General features: G+C 41.6%; 1 protein-coding gene across 1 annotated transcript; it reads left to right on the forward strand.

The window, feature by feature from the left end:
* The first annotated feature begins 2,158 nt into the window (after positions 1-2,158).
* TMBIM6 (transmembrane BAX inhibitor motif containing 6) lies at positions 2,159-19,526 on the forward strand. Its single transcript, XM_069491522.1, has 10 exons — positions 2,159-2,216; positions 10,302-10,389; positions 10,808-10,916; positions 13,054-13,174; positions 16,571-16,619; positions 16,727-16,824; positions 17,029-17,108; positions 17,562-17,662; positions 18,297-18,372; positions 19,405-19,526. The coding sequence occupies exons 2-10, from the start codon at positions 10,334-10,336 to the stop codon at positions 19,426-19,428; spliced, it is 714 nt and encodes a 237-aa protein (XP_069347623.1). The 5' UTR covers positions 2,159-2,216; positions 10,302-10,333; the 3' UTR covers positions 19,429-19,526.
* Positions 19,527-20,916: the final 1,390 nt, after the last annotated feature.

Raw genomic sequence — 20,916 nt, forward strand, 5'->3', positions numbered from 1 at the left:
GTAATAAAGAATACAAAATGGTGTAATAAAGTCAATATTATTTAGAATGAGAAAAATCATTACAGATTTTAAAATGCTAACAATAGCCTGGGCAACATTGCAAGACCCTCATCTCTACAAAAAAATTAAAAAATTAGCCGGGCATGGTGGCCAGCGCTTGTAGTAGTCCTAGGTACTCGAGAGGCTGAGGGGAGAATAGTTCGAAGTTACAGTGAGCTATGATTGTGCCACTGCACTCCAGTCAGGGTGACAGATCGAGACTTTGTCTCAAAAAAAAAAAAATGCTAATAAAAACCACAGACATCACAAAATCCAGAAAAAATAATATTATTAACTGCCTGGTAATCACTGTAAGTCTCTCCTCCCCTACTTTTTTTTTTTTCTTTTTACCAGCTTTGCAACTCCTTACTGTTAATATAGGTTCTTGCATAGGTGGTGCCTCTTGCTGGAGACAACGGGGAGTGGGGGGAACACCAGCCCTTTGATCTCCCTTGGCTCAGTCTCCTAAGGGGCTGCTAGGACAGCTTGGTCAGGTCGTCACCACCCTCGTCCCCTGGCCCACCCACCCTACTCCAAACCCAACTCGCAGGGCGGAGGTGACTATGAAGAACCACCCAGGCTGGGCGCGGTGGCTCACGCCAGTAATCCTAGCACTCTGGGAGGCCGAGGCGGGTGGATCATTTGAACTCAGGAGTTCGAGACCAGCCTGAGCAAGAGCGAGACCCCCGTCTCTACTAAAAAAATAGAAAGAAATTATATCTAAATTATATCTAAACATATATATAGAAAAATTAGCTGGGCATGATGGCGCATGTCTGTAGTCCCAGCTACTCGGGAGGCTGAAGCAGGAGGATTGCTTGAGCCCAAGAGTTTGAGATTGCTGTGAGCTAGGCTGACGCCACGGCACTCTAGTCTGGGCAACAAAGTGAGACTCTGTCAAAAAAAAAAAAAAAAAAAAGAACCACCCAACTCCCCCAAGCAGGCAGGTGGGGAGTGGTCTTGGCAGCCCGCCCGCCTCGCGGTCCCAGGACCCCTACTTGGCTTAACAGAGTGACCTCCATGCTGGGGTCCAACCGTCCGGTACAAGACTGGGGCTGCTATTTCCTCCTTGAGTTCCCGGAGAATTCACTGAGCCTTCAAAGATGCTCTGAAGCTTAAGCTCCACTAGTTTCACGGGAAATCTGCCCCTGTGAAGGCTCTTTTCTAAGTGTTTGCCAAATCGCTTTCCACTGTAACGGCCTATACAGCAAATCCAGCAAATCCAGGGCCTATAGCTGGCCAGTTAGCTATAGTTCAGCCATTTTGGCTGTGGCTGTAGATGACTCATGGCTGCGTGACCTATGTACAGAAAGAAAATATACCCTATAAAATGGCAAACAAAATAATTAACTTGTAACTGATTGTTGTGCTTGCTTAACTCATGGAAGAATGTCCCTTGACTTAACCGATGCTATCTGCTTCTGTAAACCCGCTTGCTTATAGATGGTAATCAAAACAGGTGGTCTGGGGCTCGTCCCAGGCCCCCTGGTAATGGAATTTATTGCAAAACTGACTCCACCTTGTGTACTCAGAGTCACGTAAGACCCCGATGTAAAATAATATAAAAACCCTTCCTCTTTTCCGGTTGAGCGCTACTCTCTGTGCCGCCGCTTTTGGCGGTGCAAAGGGTAGTCGCTGGTCAGCAAATAAAGACTCATTAATTCGATCACATTCGGACTACGTGGTCTTGTCTCGCACTCCGTACCATAACAACCACCTTTAACATTTCATGAGAAGCTAAAACAAGAATCCCAGGACTTCGCAGCGCTACCCCATCGCACGTCCGGGGACTCCATTACTTGCCGGCGTCTCAGGCGGGGCCTGTCCTTTTTTACTTTCTCCACTAGAGGTGGCAGCGGACAGCGGTCCTTCCTTACTATGGGGGGAAAAAGGCGGAGACCTTTTGCTACCACGTCAGTTGGTGGCCAGAGTCTTGATCGACAAGCATATTAGCTAATGAATATAAAGTAAGCTGCCGTTGTTTATGCACGTACAACCAATGGAAATGCAGAGGTGGGGCCAGCGGGCCAATGAGGACTGGCCTTAAACAGGACGCGGGGGCGGGGCTTCTCTCGAAGGGCGGGCACTGGGTGAAGAGCCTGGAGTGGACCCTCGGAAAGCCATAGTACATCCGGTGTTAGAAGAGCTTGTAGGCTCCGGAGAGGCGGGCTAACAAGGTACGTCTGAAGCTAGGACTAGACAGGCCGGGAGTGAGAAGTAGCGAAGGAATCAGTAGTTACCGTTTGAGCAAGAGTAGGAGTAGCTTCCGTTTTTGGGTAGATTGCACCTTAAGGGAACTGGGCCCTGCTCGGAGACTAGACTCCGGAAAGCTGGGTGGGGAGAGAAGCTAGGGAACTAGTGCTGCGCATGCGCTGCGTACCGGGGCGGAGGCGGCGAGTCTGCGGGGTCTATGGGGGCGTCGAGGCCCTCATACTGCGCCAGAGCCGTAGCGAAGGTCCCTTCTTAGCCTGCTTTCCTGTCTCCCTTCCACTCCGCGTTCCTCCTGTCCTTCCCCCTCCACTAAGTGTATGCGCAGGGCCCCTTGGCCCAGCCTTGATCGCTTGAATTCAGGGCACGTCCCCGCCCCTTCCTTCCGAGGTGAATTGTGAAAGCGAAACCCCACGGGTTTGTGGTCACCCCCTGCCCACCCAACCGATCGCTGCTCTGCTGCAGGTCCTCTGTTCAGGCTGCCCCTGGTGAACGGCCAGGAGCCGGGACTTGAGCTAGGCCCTGGTCGGGCAGGCTGCCTTGTCACGGCGGGGCGGGTGATGTCACAGTCCTCTGTGACACGCGAGGCTCCTTAGATACTGGGGAGCTAACAGCAGAGGCAGGAGGTGAGACTGGGGCCGGGCCTGGCCTGGCTTCCAGCCCCACAGGGCAGCCCCGCTCTGGTCTGATTGGTTACCTTTGGACAGGTGAGGTGGCCTTGCTTTGCTTGGTCCTGAGCCCTGTGGGCGTCTTTCTCAAAGTGTGCTCAGGAAGGGCGTCTTTGGGCGGTTGTTTTTTTTGGGCCTACTTGCTAAAGCTGTGGTAATAAGTAGGCTTTGGTAATTTGTGTATTTACCAAGTGTAGAATTGCTATCCCATGCCAGCTCAGGTTGCGTTGCCTATCCCATTAGCCTTTCACTGACCAAACAACAACAAAACCACTATGAACTTGAGACCCTCTGCTAGCACTAGTTAACTTGTGAATGTGTAACCCAGTAGAAGCGCTGACTGTGCCTGAAACAGACAAGGATTTTAAGGATAAAGGTTAATGGCGAATGGGCTTTTCTAGTTACTTATTGATATTTATTTACAGTTTATCTTTCGTTGTACACATAGTTTAAGAATTTAGTTAAAGATTATCTGAATTGCATAACCACGTTTCTTATGGTTTCTGCATACACACTGATTTCTGTAATTATTAGATTTACTCACTTTTGGTGTTTTCTTATTCCTCTTTGTTTAAAATTTTTTGTTCTGGCTTCAAGAATATGTTGACATTTGGATTCTCTGCCAGTTCCTCCAGTGGGGGCATAAATGGTTAGCTCCTTGAGAAATGCAGTCTGTAATTTGGATCTAGAGTTTCCTTCTTCCATTATTCATCTTGTTATGGAAACGGAGCTTAGTACTCTCTTCCCTTCTCTCTCTTCCCCACTATTGATCTGAATGAAGTCTTACTTTCCTAAAGAATAGGAAAAGGTAACATTAATCCAGATACTTAGCATTTTCATTTTTTTTCCTGATACAGTTCATGGTCTTTGTAGAAATGCTGAAAAATACTGAGAAGTGTTATAGGAATAAGCATATGTTTTGGGGGGTTGTTTCGTTTTTGGTTTTTGTTTTAAAGATTTCTCTTGACCTATGGCTGGAACTTACTTTTGAAAGCTTGTATAGATGGAAGCTTATTTTTATACTGTAGGGTGGAATAGTAGAAAGAATACCAAGACTATAGAGGTCAGAAGACTCCAAATCTGGTTCTGGTTCTGCTATTTATTTTAACTTTCTGATATTGGGCAAATCAATACTGTCCGGTTAGCACTTTACAATGATTTCTCACAGGTTTTCTTGTTGGCATTCAGTAGAGACGGTGTTAATCATCATCCTTACCTTACAGATGAGGAAGCTGAGATGATTTTGCCAGGTTTATATGGTAGAAAATGGCAGGACTTGTGACACTAAATCCAGTCCTTTTACAACTATTACACAGCCTTTTTAAACTTTTTTTAAAAATCTTTAAAGTGGAACTAATCATTCTTGCCCTTTCCTCATGGATTGATGTGTAATCAAAGGGGATGATGAGTATAAAAGCACTTTGAAATTTGTAAAATTTTATATAAATGTAGAGAGTGGTATTATTATAGAAGGTACTACTGCTGGCCTGAAGAGTTTCATTTTATTTCATAAACTACCCAAGGGTATTAATCTCCCCTAGGGAAACCACTGAATGTTCTCATGATGCCCTTCTTCTAAATTTTCCTTTACTATTTTGACTTGGCTGTAGAATCTAGTAGAAATGTCTTTCACTCTACCCTGTTTTGTTCCCCAGAGTTCCTAGCCAAATTTCATGCAGCCCTTTGTAGTTTTTATATTAAATACATTTTTGTTTTCCAAAGACAGTGTTAAAGACCAAGGAGAGAAAGGCTGTAGGGACTGACTTTTAAAGCCACTTGTATAACCCTGCAAGGTGGTAGGTTCCACTGAGCCAGATGGGGAATATTGATTTGAGGTTGTAGCATTCCTGATCTGATAATGGGGTCTAGATCTGCTCTAGAGACTCCTCAGTATGCTTATGTCTGGGGGATAGCTGAGCTGAATCACATGCAGGCTCTGCTTGCAAGGTGAGAAGTTCCTGCACAATTAACTGAAATTGGAATCCAAGACACTTGCAAAAAGAGCTTCAAGAGTGAGGGTGAAGTGGGTGTGCTGTTTGTCCTAATTTATGCATGCTCTCATTTGGGCTAAATATGGTGTTACTGGGGAGGGATTACTGGTTTATACTGGAAGAAGATTATGTATTTAGGACATTGGGGCCTTCTTATGATTCAATATCTGTCAAACAGTTGTGGTTATAGAGATTCAGGAGTGTCAAAGTTTGGCACAAAAAATAATTTATTGAAGGCAGTAGGCATTCCGTCTCTAGTTACTGGTTAGGTTCTGAGGCAGCTCTCTAAAGAGATGGATTCAGTTTTAGCTAATCCAGGGATTTTGGTCCCAGTTTAGGGAGAGGCTAGGACATCTATGGTTCCAATCTGGGACAATCAAAGCCCAGCCTTGGTTGAAACGGAATTCCTTGGATTGTTCTCAAACGGAACTGACCTATCTCCTCAGGGTGGCAGGGAAAGCATTGAGCTAATGACCATTTACTTCGTGTTTTGTACCATATCAGATTATCACTTAGGGGTTATTAGGCTGTCTCAAAACGCCTGTGGCCCTGTGGGACAAGAGATACACTGTGTAAATGTGCCAGAGGGGAGGCATACCATTTAAACAGAAGTACAGACTGTCCCCAACTTAATGATTTTTCTGACTTTATGATGGTGTGAAAGTGCTACACATGTAGTAGAAACTACTTGAGATTTTGAATTCCCAGGCTATGCATATATGGTATGATACTCTCACATGAGACACTCAACACTTAATTCAACATATGAGATATTCAACACTTTATCAACAAGTAGGCTTTGTGTTAGATGATTTTGCCCACCTGTAGGGTAATCTAAATGTTCTGAGCATGTTTACTGAAAAATTACAAGCAATCCTTCCCCCTTTATAAAAACCATATGGGGTTTTTCTTTTGAGTATCAATTTGATTCCTTCTGGATGTGTGGGAACAGGGTTGAAAATGATTGAATTAATACAACAGGAAGATAGGACTGTGTAATTCACAAACTAATATTTAATTAGTTTGTAATTAAACTAGTATTTAATTTAATATGTGAACAATGTTTCTTTGATTTGCTTGTTTAGCAACTTCTGTCCTGGCTCTAGCATTTAGCAGGCTTTTAATTTTCAAAGGCCAGGATTTTTTTTTAAATGCATACTAAATACATGATAGTTTCAGTTTTGCATAGCTTTTGGCAACTTCAGCATGTTTCATATGCACTGTACTTATTAGATGTATTGGAATAGGATTGTAAAGAATTTTTTTTTTTTTTTTTTTTTTTTTTTTTTTTGAGACAGAGTCTCACTCTGTTGCCCAGGCTAGAGTGAGTGCCGTGGCGTCAGCCTAGCTCACAGCAACCTCAAACTCCTGAGCTCAAGCGATCCTCCTGTCTCAGCCTCCCGAGTAGCTGGGACTACAGGCATGTGCCACCATGCCCGGCTAATTTTTTCTATATATATTTTTAGCTGTCCATATAATTTCTTTGTATTTTTAGTAGAGATGAGGTCTCGCTCTTGCTCAGGCTAGTCTCGAACTCCTGAGCTCAAACGATCCGCCCACCTCGGCCTCCCAGAGTACTAGGATTACAGGCGTGAGCCACCGCGCCCGGCCGAGAATTTTTTTTTTTTTTTTTTTTTTTAATATTAAGGCTTGACCCTTGATAATAATCTTTCATTTTAGGACAAGAATAAGGAAGATATCTGGAACAAAACAACAAGGGATTTAACGTGACATAGATGTCCATTGATAAGAATATCTATCTCCTATCAGCCCCTGCTGTCCCTCCTTCCCCAAGCAAAAACAGACCATAGGAATACCTAACTAAAACAATGTATTTAAGTTTTTATTTCTCGGTAAAGCTATGCATTAAGCTCTTAGCTTTTTGTTTTGTTTTGGGGTGGCTTTGGCAGAGGAGGCTGGCTGGGGGAACCCCAGAATGATGACACTTCAACAAAACTTTAGCAGTATATGCATGCCAAATTTTGACAGATTCTGACAAGTTTGGGGATTCCTGTTTTCCTAGGGATGAAGGCTTTGAGGCTCTGAACTACATCAAAGGAACTTGGTTATGATTAACACCTAAACATTTACCTCTCATTTAAAAATGTAGTATAGGCAAACTTCCCACAACTCCAGGAGGCACTGTCCACATTGTGTTCTATATAAATAATCCCCCCTCTCTGTTTTAGAGTTGAGTATTAATAGTGGGGAGTGGGAAAGAATCCAATTTCTAGGTTTCTGTATGAATTGGGGTCCAGGGTGAGAAAGACTAATGCTATTGTCAGTTTTGTAATAGGGTTATTATGTGTGTTAGGACTACTATATTGAATTTTTGAGCAACTTATAATGCACTTCTTTTCTTTATTGTAAAATATACATAATACTTACCTTTTTTAAAAAAACACAAAATTTTTATTTAACTGTGGAGCTCCTGGAATGTTAGCTGAGTTACTTGGTTAATGGTATTGAATACAGTACTTCAAGCTCTGTTAAGAGCCAACTTTTCCTGGGACTGAAAATACTTTCGGTATGGGAGCTGCTATTTTTGAGTTATGAGTGCAGTTTAATCTTGTTCAGCTGAGTTTGCATATTGGCCATTGAAATCTAGGTGTCTTTTTTTGAGCACAACCAGTTGAGGCTATAATAAAAATCTGGTAAGTTTATTTTATCTGGCAAAACTTGATAAGAACAGTTTCATCTCATTACTTACCCATACATAAGTTCTTGTCTATTTGGAACAGACTTAGAACAAACTATCATGTCCTTGATTCTAAGACCTACCTTTTCTGCCTCACTTTTTAATGTTTCTGAAATAAATTGTCATCTATACACTATGTCATATACATTAAATGTATACAGATGCTCCTCAAGATAGGGCTACGTGCACATAAACCCATCGTAAGTTGAAAATACTGGAAGTAGAAAATGCAAGTCATTTCATGAGTTGACTTACGTTTTCATATTTCAGGATATTTTCAAGTTACGACAGGTTTATCCAAAGGTAACCCCATCATAAATCAAGGAGTGTACTAAATGCATGTTGCTTTCACACCATCCTAAACTCTGAAAAGTCATAGGTCAACCATGGTAAGTCAGGGACTGTCCGTACTTTATTGGATTGCTTTCTTTTCTTTTCTTTCTCTTTTTTTACCATAATGCAATTAAAATTGTGCACTTTTACATCTACAATATTTGGTAGTTGTGTTTCACTTAAATTTTAGAATAGTGGTGTCAAAAAACAGAAGTTTTGTTAATTTTTAAAATTACAAACCACAAGTCACTACCAAATCAAGGCAAAATTACTGTTTGACATCTTCCTCCCCACCCACACAGCCTTTGATGGTTTTGGTTTTTCCATCAACAGTTGTAAGAGAGAACCAGAATAAGGCAGTCAGTACCCCCTGGGAAATGTGAAAGAACAAACTGGGAAAGAGGGGTTTCTGCCATTCTCTCCTCCCACAGTTTCCACTGGTAGGATCTGGTTACATGAGTGTTGCCCTTTGACTAACAATCCCCAGGTATTTGAGGGTTTCCTCCACTCACACCCCTTTCAAATTCTTGAAATTGGAAGCAAGGGGTACTTTAGTGTTGCCATTGTGAATACTCAGAAACTTGGCTCTGAAAGTTGCTTCAGTATTGTTGCAAGTTCTGCCTAGGGATGTCATTAGGGGTGTTAATGGAAGCCTTAAACAAAGACACTTTCCAGGTGCTGGATTCTGCCATCCTGTAAGTGTGCTCTCTAGAGGACATATTTATCACGGTTATGGAAGGCTGTGGTTGGCCTTGCAACAAACAGCAATAATTGCACCATCTAGATCAAGAAGGCCCAGAGCCAGGTGACTCAGAGGAGAGAGCAACAGCCTTAGTAGGTTCTGCAACTTCTCACTGTGTCCGTCCTTAAGAATAGAACTAACAAAAGAAGTGAGGTGAGTAAGGATGTTGGTGAGGAAAAGGGAAATCAGAGAAGGCAAGCCAGCCATTGTGACTGTTTCATTTGTGGGAGAGAGCCTCAGGAAATGAATGGTAGTGATTTTTATGAACTCTAAGAGTGACATCTTTCCACTGGCCCAGGATTCCTCAGAAAATTGATTTGGCGATTGTTACTTTCATTGCCTAGATTAATTGTGTTGAGTGTTGAGTTGCGTGCTGATTAGAATGGGCATGAGTAGTTGGCTTGTCTTTAAATCACCTTATCTTTTGTGTTTGAATCCCTTCTTCCCCCACCCACCACCCTTTTTTGGTAGCTTTGAAATGAATGGGCATTATGGGCCTTACAAGAATTTGGAGGATTTATATTTAGGAAAGATAAAAGCTCTTGATTAGGTCTTCAGTTCTATAGATTGAACATGTTTATAGGATTGAATGTGAGATGGGGACGGAGCAAGATTTAAGAACCTGACTTTATGGTATTGATGTAACCAGGATATATGTCCTTTCTGACATTGGGACAGTTGGCAAAATCTGATAAGGTCTATAGATCAGGTCTGTAATATTGCATCAATGTTAATTTCCTGATTTTGATCTTTGTTTTCAGGATATACACAATGAAATGATGTAGTTAGGGGCATCATGTCTGTGTGGTTAGAAAAAAACATTTTTGTCTCTTTATTATGTATTGCCACATGTAGAGAGAGGATAAGGCATATATGATGAAATAGTAACATATAGGAAATCTGGGGGAAGCGTATACAGAAATTCTTTGTACTATTCTAGCCATTCTGTAGGAAAGATTCTGGAACTATGTAAAAAAAAAAAAAAAAACAACCCAAATCCTCCCCTCCTTTCTGCATAAGGGGTAGGAACTTTCTTCTTTAAATTATGAATCTTTTTTAGTTCAGTTCTAAAATGTATAAGTTTTCCTAGGTAGAAAATTTCTCTCTCTCTCTCTCTCTCTCTCTCTCTATATATATATTTCAAATGCAGATCTTAGTGCCAGACCCAGCTTTATAGTTTTGTTTTTTTATCCTTGAGGTACCTTTACTGAGGGCGTTCTCTAGCTTTTAGAAACGATGACATGAAATTGCTTTATGTGTCCGTGGCTGGGTCCCTTTAACTAGATTGCTAATTGAGAATTTCTGTTACAAATGAATTACCTTTTAAAGGGACAAATTACCTTCTGAAAGAACAGAAATCAAACGATAACAGCAAAATAGTTTGGAGGAGAGGATGGATTCATTTCCTCTGTCCTCTTTAAAATGATTAACTTTGATTGCAAACGTATTCTTGAAGGACATACATAAAAATGAAAGTGGTTGTGTTAAGGCAGTGGGATTTTCAGCAACTTTTCATTTTTCCAAGCTTTTATGTTGCTATTTTTTTAATAAGAACATTGCTTGTGTTACTTTATATGTCTTAGTATATTGAAAATAACCTTTCTTTGTTCTTGATTCTACAGAGGGGAGGCTTTGTCACACAGACTCTGGAACCATGAACATATTTGATCGGAAGATCAACTTTGATGCACTCTTAAAATTTTCCCATATGTAAGTGTTTTGGCCTTGACTGTGGTTTCTTACTGCATTTCCTTTCATATCTGGTTCCCTTTTCCTAATTTATTAACTTTTACATGGGTAAACTAACTTGGCTGGAATCCAGAAGACCTGATAAAAAATGCCCAGATTCTAAGGGTTGCTATGTGGTCACTGGAAAGGCATTTATTCTAGTTTTGGTACTGATTGTTCTTAATTTGGAGCTCTTGGTTCTTCCCCAGCACTTAAGACTTTGTGAACCTGTTTTCATAATATTCTGTTTTTAATTAAAATTCAGCTTCCCCAAAGTATCTTAAACTGTTTGTAACATAACTTTCACATATTCCCTGGAAAGACAAAAAGAGAGAATGATTCTTAGCTTAGAGATGAAATCGGTCTGAGAATGATTTCTGCTGTTAACATTCTTTCCTAGAACCCCCTCCACACAGCAGCACCTGAAGAAGGTCTATGCAAGTTTTGCCCTATGTATGTTTGTGGCGGCTGCAGGAGCCTATGTCCATGTGGTCACTCATTTCATTCAGGTAAGAACAGCTTTCTCTCCTGGTTGCTATGGCACAAATCGTATTGGGGGGGGGGGAAAAAAAAACCAGCTCAGCAGGAGGTCCACGTCTGTGTGCTTCCTTAATCCTTATCAGTTCAGGATCTGAATTCAGCCAGCCATTAAATGAGAACATTTCAGTATCTAGAAGGGGCACAGTTGTCCCTTCTAGATACTGAAAACAGAATATCTTAACCTTGACACTGAATATTGTGCTGCTGACATATAAGACCCCCACCCACTGAGTAGAAGCATCATGTGCATGCTGGGATTCTTCTGCAGAGTAGCCTTTTTATCTTTTCTTCCCTTCTTCCTCTGTTTTGCCTCAGTGACTGTGGAGTACTTGAATACAAAACACTGATTGTTTGATTAATTACTAGGAGAGGCAGGATTGAGGCCTTTAATGATTTGACCCATTTTATTTTCTGATACACTGTTATCTTCATGGTTGGGTAAAAACCTTTAACAACTCATTTTCCTGTGTTGAAGGAGAGTTTGGGTTTGACGGAGTAGAAGGGACAGTTTGAGGAATAACCACATTTGAAATTCTCACTAGCAAAACCTTGTCCCTTTTTCCAGTCTCATTTTTAGCATAAATAAAGGGTTGGGCCTTTGTTGGCATTACCTACTGCTGAGGAGAACTATCCTTATGCTCAGGCATCTCTTGGCAGGGATTGTGGCAAAAACTACTGTAGACACTCAGAGGATTTTTTGATCCCTTGAGTTTTAGGCAAAGTTGGCCCTTTTGGTTCCTAGTTGTGGGTTGGGTTTTTTTGTTTTTGTTTTTTTAAGTAAAATATAGTCCTCATTATTCATGGATTCCATATTTTGGAATTCACCTGCTGACTAAAATTTGTAACCCCAAAATCAGTACTCATGGCACTTTTCACAGGCATGTGCAGAGTAATGAAAAACTCGAGTCACCTGTCATGCCATGTTCCCAGCTGACATCTAAAATAATGCTCTCTCCCTTCTTGTTTAGTTCTCATACTGTAAACAAGTATCCTTTTCATGTTCATTTAGTGCCACTTCTTTTGCATTTTTATGCTTTTTGTCAGTGATTTTGCTGTTCGAAATGCAAACAGTGTAGTGCTGAATTGTCTCTACTATTCCTAAGTGTGAGAAGACTGATGTGCCTTATGGAGAAAGTATGTGTGTGAGATAAGCTTTGTTCAGGCTTGAGTTATAGTGCTGTTTGGCTGAATTCAATGTTAATGAATCAACACTATATGTGAAATAGGTTTCCTTAAACAGAAACACACATAAAACAAGGTTATGTATTAATCATTTGGTGAAAATATTGTGACCAGAGGCACATAGGAACCTAACGCTGTATTTCCCCAGGAACAGTGGGTTACAAATTCATTAATTTATTGTCCACTGTAACTTTATAACATAAGTACTGTGAATAAGGAGAATCAACTGTACCTTTAAAGGAAGGAAGGAACTTCAGTGTCTATATCCATCCTTGATGATTTCCGTCTTTTTCTAATGCCTGGAGTTTTTCCCACTTGCTTTCTTAAAAAAAGAAAAATTTTTTTCTTATTACAAAACTAATACATGTTCACTATAGAAATTCAGAAAACAGACTAGCGATGAGAAGGAAGTATTTTAAAAACCTCCATAATCCCATCACCCAGAAGTAACTACTGTTAACACTTTGGTACTGTCTATTCTTTTTTTTTTTTTTTTTTTTTGTCTTTTTTCTTTGTATGTGTATATGTATGTGTCTTGGTTTTTGCTTTTTTTTTTTTTAAGTGATCAGAAATGAGTCATTTCTCCTTGTTCTATAGGTGAAATGTGCTTCAAGCACTTATCACTTGGGTTCATCTTTGCTGTGTCTTGGGCGAGACTCACTCATAGTTTGACTTGGTTGGTTGCACTGTAGTTGATGGACTGCCCAAGCCAGAAGAGCCTCCAGCATCCACCATGGTCCTAACTCTGTGCTTCTGGTTTCTCAAGGCTTCAGCCTTACCCCTGAGAAAACACTGCCTTTTCCCCTGCCTCCAGATTAGAAGCAAATGTTAGGAAGTTCAGATGAGTAATTGAACCAGTAAAGGTCTCCTGTAAAATAAATTTGAAGCTTTCAAGTATTTAATTCTTTACTTTGGCTCTGACAGGCTGGCCTGCTGTCTGCCTTGGGCTCCTTGGGGTTGATGGTTTGGCTGATGGCAACACCTCATAGCCATGAAACTGAGCAGAAAAGACTGGGACTTCTTGCTGGATTTGCTTTCCTTACAGGTACATTAAGAGATTGGTCTAATTTTGAGGGGGGAACTATATTTTTAGTTTCTCCTTAGATTAAGTCCCGAGATTTGTATTTACTGTCGGCTCCCTATGTCCTTGGGTTTCACATCTGCTGTAGATTCAACCAACTACAGATCAAAAATATTTGGGGGGCAAAACAATAAAAAATCATAACAACAATAAAAAATAATACAAATAATCTATATAACAACCATTTACATAGCATTTACATCTTATTAGGTATTTGAAGTAATCTAGAGATGATTTAAAGCATACAGGAGGATGTGGATGGGTTATATGCAAATACTGTGCCATTTTATATAAAGAACTTGAGCATCCATGGATTTTGGTATGGCGGGGGCAGGAGTGGGAGGTCCTGGAACTGGTCTCCTGAGGGTACCAAGGGAAAGCTGTATTTTGATTTACTTCAGCTGGCATACTTTAATGTCTGCCTAGTCCAGTGGTAGTTTCTTCAGAAAATTTATTTTTGGAGAATTTCCCTGAAATATCTCACTCAGCTGTGATTTCTCTCTTCTGGTTCCTTGTAGCACCACTGTACTGTCTCTTGTAATTAGTCCCCCTTATCTGCGGTTTTGCTTTCCTCAGTTTCAGTTACTTGACGTACAGTACAATCAGATATTTAGAGAGAGAGAGGGGAGGACCATGTTCACATAACTTTATTAAACTTTATCATAGGGTATATATGTATAGGAAAAAACAGTATATATAGGGTTTGGTACTATGTGAGGTTTCAGGCATCCATGGGGGGTCTTGGAATGTATCCCCCTCAGATGAAAAGGAACTGTGGTATTCGAGTGGATTTTTGCCTTGTAGTGCTTTCTTGAGAGCTTGTTTGGAGGTTCTAGCAGGGGCATGAAGCTACTTGAATACCTTTGACCGAAGAATGGTCCTTCTCTATCGGGGAAGGTCATCTTCTTTGACCAAGCATGCAGCTTTGGGAGGGACACACATGAAGTGGTGACGGAGGAAGGGGACATCTGGCTGGCTAGGCAGGTGTCTGATTGTCAGCCACATCAACACTGGCGATCAATGGGGTGACAGATGTCTTGGCCAGATTGCCCTCATTCTGCTTTGTTATTTTGTGTAGGTTCATCTTCCCCATCCATGGGGAAAGCTCTTTGTGACTAGCAACTGTGCCTTCTAGTTTTGTATCCAAAAATAGGCATTGTATGTTTGAGTGAATGAGGTTCAAGAGCTTAGGTAGCATAACTTGTTCATGGTAGACGGGTACTAAACTAGGCCTGAGAATCTGACTTCGTTCAGATTCTTGCAAATAGTTACTTAAAGCCATATATTGAGATCTGTCATATAGGACACCTTGCCAATTCTCAAGAAAAGAATTAAAAGTGCACCTGTTCAAGAACTGCCATTAAAGGAAACAGGACCCAAGCTACATAATAAAAATACTTGCAAAGCAACATTTGAGTTAGTACAGCTTGTTCTGAGTGACAGTGTAATCTATACAGTGTCGTAGAAATTTTAGAAAGGAAGGGATTTAGGGATTAAGATTTTTGGATCAGGGAAAGCTAGTTTTTGAAGGCATTAAGGGGTAGAATTATCAGAAGGAGAGAGGAAAGTAACCAGAGTGGAGGAAATGTTGGAGCTAGAACAGGTTGCCCTCCTGTTGGCAAGTGGCTACCTGCAGAACCGGTCTGGCCTTTGCTACAAAGGGAGTCAGTCCTGTATAACTACAGGGTTGCTGGCCACAAGGCACTGCTTTGCTCTTTGTCATTTTTTCTGTTCTAATTCCTGGTCTGGCCCACATTACAGTCTCGCATCACTCTGGCTCAAAAATGTTTGACATACCTGCTTCATTTTTTTCTAATTTTTGTTCCTCCTGGGGTCATCCATGATTTTCAGCTAAGAGGACAGTTTTGCAGCTATGTCTATAAATAAATATTAGGTTATTAAGTATGAAATGCCGATTCCCTTAAGTATAAAGTTTGACAGTTGGTATCTCTAGCATTTCACTTTGACACTTGTTTTATTTTTATTGTGAAGGTGCATCTTCATTCTTTCAAACACACGGTTTGGCTGTGATTATCTTTCAAATTTCTTTTAGAGCAATTTTTATGAAACCATGGATAAGTCAAAAATCCGTGTTATTTTCAAATACGAGTTCCATCATGGAACCAATGCAGTGCAGACAGCCTGAAAGATCAGCAAAGTGTTTGGGAAGGATGTGGCTAATGAACACACAGTATGTCAATGGTTTGAGAAGTTCCATTCTTCTGGTGATTTTAATCTTGAAAATCAGCCACATGGGTGACCTAAGACCAAGGTGGATAACAATGAGGTTGGATAATGATGAGCTGAAGCTGTAGTGGGAGCAAATCCATCTCAACCTATGCATGAATTAGCAGCAAGGTTTGATGTTCCTGGTACAACAATATTGGACCATTTGAAACAAATCAGCAAGGTACAGAAGCTGGATAGATGGGTATCACATGAGTTAAACAAGCATCAGAAGAGAAATTGTCTCAAAGCTTGCCTTTCTTTGCTGTCATGACATAAACGCAAACCATTTCTACACCATATTGTTATGTGTGATGAAAAATGGATTCTTTTTGACAATTGCAAGCATTCAGCACAATGGTTGGATAAAGATGAAGTGCCAAAACACAGTCCAAAACTGAATATTCATCAGAAAAAGCTAATGGTGTCTGTTTGGTGGTCCAGTGCTGGTATTATCCACTACAGCTTCGTGAAACCTGGTCATTTGATTATAGCAGATGTCTCCTGCAGCCAACTGGAGGAAATGTTGAGGACGCTTGCGATAAAGCAGCTAAGATTGGTCAATAGAGACAGGCTGATCCTCTTGTAAGACCACACTCGATGACCACATGTCACACAAACAGTGCTGCTCAAACTATAGAGGCTGGACTTGGAAACTCTCTGTCATCCACCGTATTTACCAGACCTTGCACCAACTGACTACCATGTCTTCCAGGCTTTGGACCACTTCTTGCAAGGAAAAATATTCAGTTCTCAACAAGCTGTGGAAAATACCTTTTATGATTTCATCGCCACTCTCCAGCCTTCTTTGCTGCTGACATAAACAAGCTACCATTAAGATGGCAAAACTGTGTTGATAACTTAGGCACATACTTTGATTGTATTGCTGCTTGTTTGAGACATAATAAACTAAACTTTTGATTCAAAATCAGACATTTCATATTTAATGACGTAGTAACTGAGTCCTAAGTATATATTCTCTTGAAAATGATTAAGAGGAAGGAAGACAGATTTAATTACTTTAGTCCACGTGTTTTATGTGTTTGTTACCAAGCATGAGCATGCCTGTGTTATTAATGATCTGCTGTTGAACAAGGATGGTAATGTTGTGTTCTGGGTTTTCTTATTTTCTAGGAGTTGGCCTGGGCCCTGCCCTGGAGTTGTGCATTGCCATCAACCCCAGGTAACTATTTTAGTAGTGTCTTACGTTTTTTTACCTTTATGAATATACCTTCTAAATATAGGCCACATATCTGTAGCCCTTAATCTAATGGTCCTTTTCTTTAATAGCATCCTTCCCACTGCCTTCATGGGCACGGCAATGATCTTCACCTGCTTCACCCTGAGTGCGCTCTATGCCAGGCGCCGTAGCTACCTCTTTCTGGGAGGTAAGTGTTGACTGGGAAATGGGGAACGGGGCTCTGCTTTAGCCAGATTTCTCAGTAGGACTCCTTCCCTGTCCTCACCTCCCTTGTGACTGTTATGCTAAAATTAAAAGCCTTCATTGTTTGGGAAAGTAAGGAAAAACTTTAATGGGATTGCTTTCCTTTGTCTTGGCTTCTCTCAAGATGGCTTTTTGCTATGTCTTATAGGTATCTTGATGTCAGCCATGAGCCTGATGCTCTTGTCTTCCCTGGGAAACCTTTTCTTTGGATCCATTTGGCTTTTCCAGGTAAGACTTTGGATAGAACTTTCCAGCAGCCATTTGCTTCATACTTTTCTTTCACACCTCTTTCTGCCCTTCTTTGAGCAGTGATCTCCAAGCCTTCTGCCTAACCCTCATAGGATGGAGCCTTCTGCCACAGGTCAATGAGTATACAGGCTGAACATGATTGGGCATTGCTAAGAGAAGACTGTTTGCCCAGAGATCATTTGTCTAAGGCCAGTCCAGCAGTGGCTCCTTGTTAAAATGGTTGAAGCTCTTCCGGTGACTAAAAAAATGTAGAATTGTGCTTAGGGAATTAATGTGGTCTTCACCATAGGCTGCAGTTCCCATGAATGTTAACGTCCATATCATTATTGTGATGTACTTTCAAGTGGCCAAGCTCCCAAGAGAAAGTATGGCTGTTTTTTGTCTCTACAACTTGTACTGTATGGTAACTTCATCTCATTCTTCTTTTGTTAGGCAAACCTCTATGTGGGGCTGGTGGTCATGTGTGGCTTTGTCCTTTTTGATACTCAACTCATTATTGAAAAGGCTGAAAATGGAGATAAGGATTATATCTGGTGAGTGTGAGAACTGGTCATTAAGGAAGGTGGAATGGAGTGAGGGTGGAGGCATAGCATTCCATTCCACGGCTGAAGTTAGGCCGGCATTGGCTGAACACATGTGGCCAAGCTTTGGGAATGTCTGTGGTAGGAAACCCATAGTTTTGCCACCATAGTCTCCCTCAATTCCTGAAATACATCAGATTTTTTAAAACATTGGACTAATGACATATTTATCCATAGTTTTAATAGTGACTACCTCCATGCAGGGGAGAGAGAAAGGGATCTTCCTCTTTTTACTCCTTATGCTTCTGTATTCTTTAAACCTTTAACAGTGAGAAGAAGATAAACATTTTTTTAAATGTAGTAATCCCCTCAAAGTCTCACAAACTAATTAGTGGTAGTTCAGTGTTCAGACTTGGACCTCCGCAGGGTCCAAAGCCCAGTCTCTTTTTTCTATGCTACATGATTTCAATGAGTTGAAAAGGATGTCAGATACACCTGAGTTTTACTTCCTTAGTTGGGGGTGGAGTGTCGGAGAAGCTGGCTCATGGAGGTGGAGGTGGAGGTGGAAGTGGGGTTTTTTGTTTTTCATTCTTTTAGATCAAATAATGTGGGAAGTGCAGATCTTAACCTGGTTTTTCCCTTTCAGGCACTGCATTGATCTCTTCTTAGATTTTGTTACTCTCTTCAGAAAACTCATGATGATCCTGGCTATGAATGAGAAGGTTAGTTAGCCTACAACCCGAAAATGAGAGGGTGGCTCCTGAGCTTGTCATCTGTGTGTACTTCACATTTGAGCACTTGCTGTCACACTGTGTAAGTCCATGGTACTGTAAGGCAGTCCACTGAGTAGTAAGAGGCAAACCAGAAGTCTTCAGTGATGGAGAAAAAGGAACAAGTCAAAACAATTTTTTTTTTTTTTCATAACCCCTGAGATTAGTATCAAAGGCAAAAGAGCTTCAGGGTCAGTAAGAAACAACCTACTAGACAAATTTAAAGGCTGCAAAGATAGTTATGATTTGGAAAAAGATATTATAGGAGATGTATAATAGAGCCAGTTTTTATAAATTTCAGAAGTAGACAAATTTTCTTATTTTTTAGTCTGAAATTTTTTCCAAAAAATAGGGTTAATGAGTATCCAGCATAGTCTCATCCAGCAGTAGGGGAACAAATGAAATCACGAGCTTTGCTTTACAGACCTTACCATGGAAAAGAGTGCAGTGGTAGGGGAGCAGGTGACTAGATGGGATTAGTGGTTCTCTCTCTGGGCTGTGCCGTGGTTGGACTGAGCACCAAACAGGCGTCCCGGTTTCAGTGAAAGCAACTCAACTTTTATTCCTTTTAGGCATTGGGCTTCCATCTGAGATTGAATGAAGGGTTCCACTGGACTAGATTATTTTTGAATGTCGGTTTGTGCAAAGGACTCATGCTCAGGGTACCCTCCAAGTGCCAGTATGCAGCTTTCACTGGTTGGGATCTGAGCAGTGGTGGTTGTGAATAGCCAAGAGTGGTCAGGAGCCCACCTAAGTACCCCCGGGGTGGGGACAATGGCTTGGCCTTAATTCTCACGAAGTGTGTCGGCATTCTTGGGGACTATGGCAGACGGTTAAGATTCAGTTCTTGCTGAGCTAAGGGATAGCATTTCTCATTCTTTCTTGTCTGGATCCCTTCCAGTCCCTAACCAAAGGCTCACTCAAGAATTTTAGCTGGAATGTCAGATGCCAAAAATTAATTGGGTGATTTTTCTCCATTTCTAGGATAAGAAGAAAGAGAAGAAATGAAATGACCGTCCAGCCTTTCCCAATTGACTTCCTCTCCTTCCACCCCTCATTTCTTCTTTGCACACATTACAGGTGGCGTGTTCTGTGATAATGAAAAGCATCAGAAAAGCTTTTGTACTTTGTGGTTTTCTCTATTTTGAATTTTTTGATCAAAAAACTAATTAGCAGAATATAGTTTGGAGTTTGGCTTCCTCTTCCTGGGGTTCTTCTCACTCCCTTTTCTGTCAACCCCATCTCCATAGCCTCTTCCTCTGCTCAGGCAGCCAGTCTGCTGTGATGAGGATGGGACCAGCAGAGAGCGCTAACTCCCTTGCCCACCAAGCTTTGCCAAGTGGACCTGGACTGTTGGGTAGAGCCACCTCGGCCCTTCCTTCCTCAGCATTGTTTGGTTTGTGCGCAGTTCCCGTGGGACTGGGCAGTGTGTTTTCCATTGGAAAGAAGTTCTGGTCAGGCCTATTATATTGTTAGCTCAGGCTTGTTATATCTGAGCTATCAACCGCTACAGAGAAAATGCAGAGTCTCTTTTGGTGGATGCTGTTTGCTTCCTCTGAGCTGTCCAAGCTGGTGTGGCAAACACAGCTTTCTGCCTCGCCTTCACAAAAGGAATGTGGATTTGTGTGTGTTCCCTTTTCCCCTCCTTCCCACCCCTTCCCCACCCTCAGGGAATCTGCCTGCTTTCCATCCATGGGGCAGGAGGATTTCAGCACAAAGGGAAGGCTAATTCTTGTCAGACATTTAGGAAAAGGCTGATTATGGCAAGGTACAGCATAGGGTTCCCAAACCTCCCTGGTTTTTTTTTTTTTTTTTCTTTTTTTTTTAAAATTGATTATCACCTTAGTTACCAAGTGGCCTCCACCAGGTGGCTATGATTAAAGGTCCTAAAAGAGGAAGGATAGGGAAGGGGAGTGGTTGAGCCTCTGGGACTAATTTTAACTAATCCTGCCAGATAAACCTAGATGAGGACCTGTTGGGGCAGAGGGAAGCAAAAATCTCTTCCAATCACGTGGTTCCTTGCTAAGGTCAACAGAACAGGCTGTGATGACGTGGGAGGCAGCTTTCTAACAGTCCTTTGGTGTCCTTCTGTCTGTCCCCACCTGGATACTAACAGGTAGTGTCAGGCCAGAGATTTGGGGCAGTAAGTAAATGTTTGTTTTACTAATGCACTTTAGTTTTTGGTTTGTTCACCTGTTTCCAGAAATCTGCAGTTTTCTAGGCAGGAGCCAGGTGACCAAACCCGTGAGTCCCCCAATTCCCTGTAGCTTTGTAGTTTCAAGTGTGGGTGGGCAGCCCTAATGTGGACTACCAGCTCTTTCCCTGTGGGCTGCCACAGTCAGCTGGCACCGAAGGGCAGAGTCAGGAGTGGTTGTTGCTCTGGGCTACCCATGGGGCTTCAATGTAAGGGGACTGAGCCATTGAAAGCTCATTACCAGTAGGACACCATTTTTGGCTCTCACCATATTCACAACCAGTGCACAGTTTGACCGAGTG

Source organism: Eulemur rufifrons, chromosome 16 (assembly GCF_041146395.1).
Source record: "Eulemur rufifrons isolate Redbay chromosome 16, OSU_ERuf_1, whole genome shotgun sequence".
Taxonomy (NCBI): Eukaryota; Metazoa; Chordata; class Mammalia; order Primates; family Lemuridae; genus Eulemur; species Eulemur rufifrons.

Coding starts and splice junctions, on each gene's coding strand:
- TMBIM6 (XM_069491522.1), top strand. CDS start 10,334: ATGAACATATTTGATCGGAAGATCAACTTTGATGCACTCTTAAAATTT. Junction 16,620..16,726: donor TGCATTGCCATCAACCCCAG/GTAACTATTTTA, acceptor TTTCTTTAATAG/CATCCTTCCCACTGCCTTCA. Junction 18,373..19,404: donor TCCTGGCTATGAATGAGAAG/GTTAGTTAGCCT, acceptor CTCCATTTCTAG/GATAAGAAGAAAGAGAAGAA.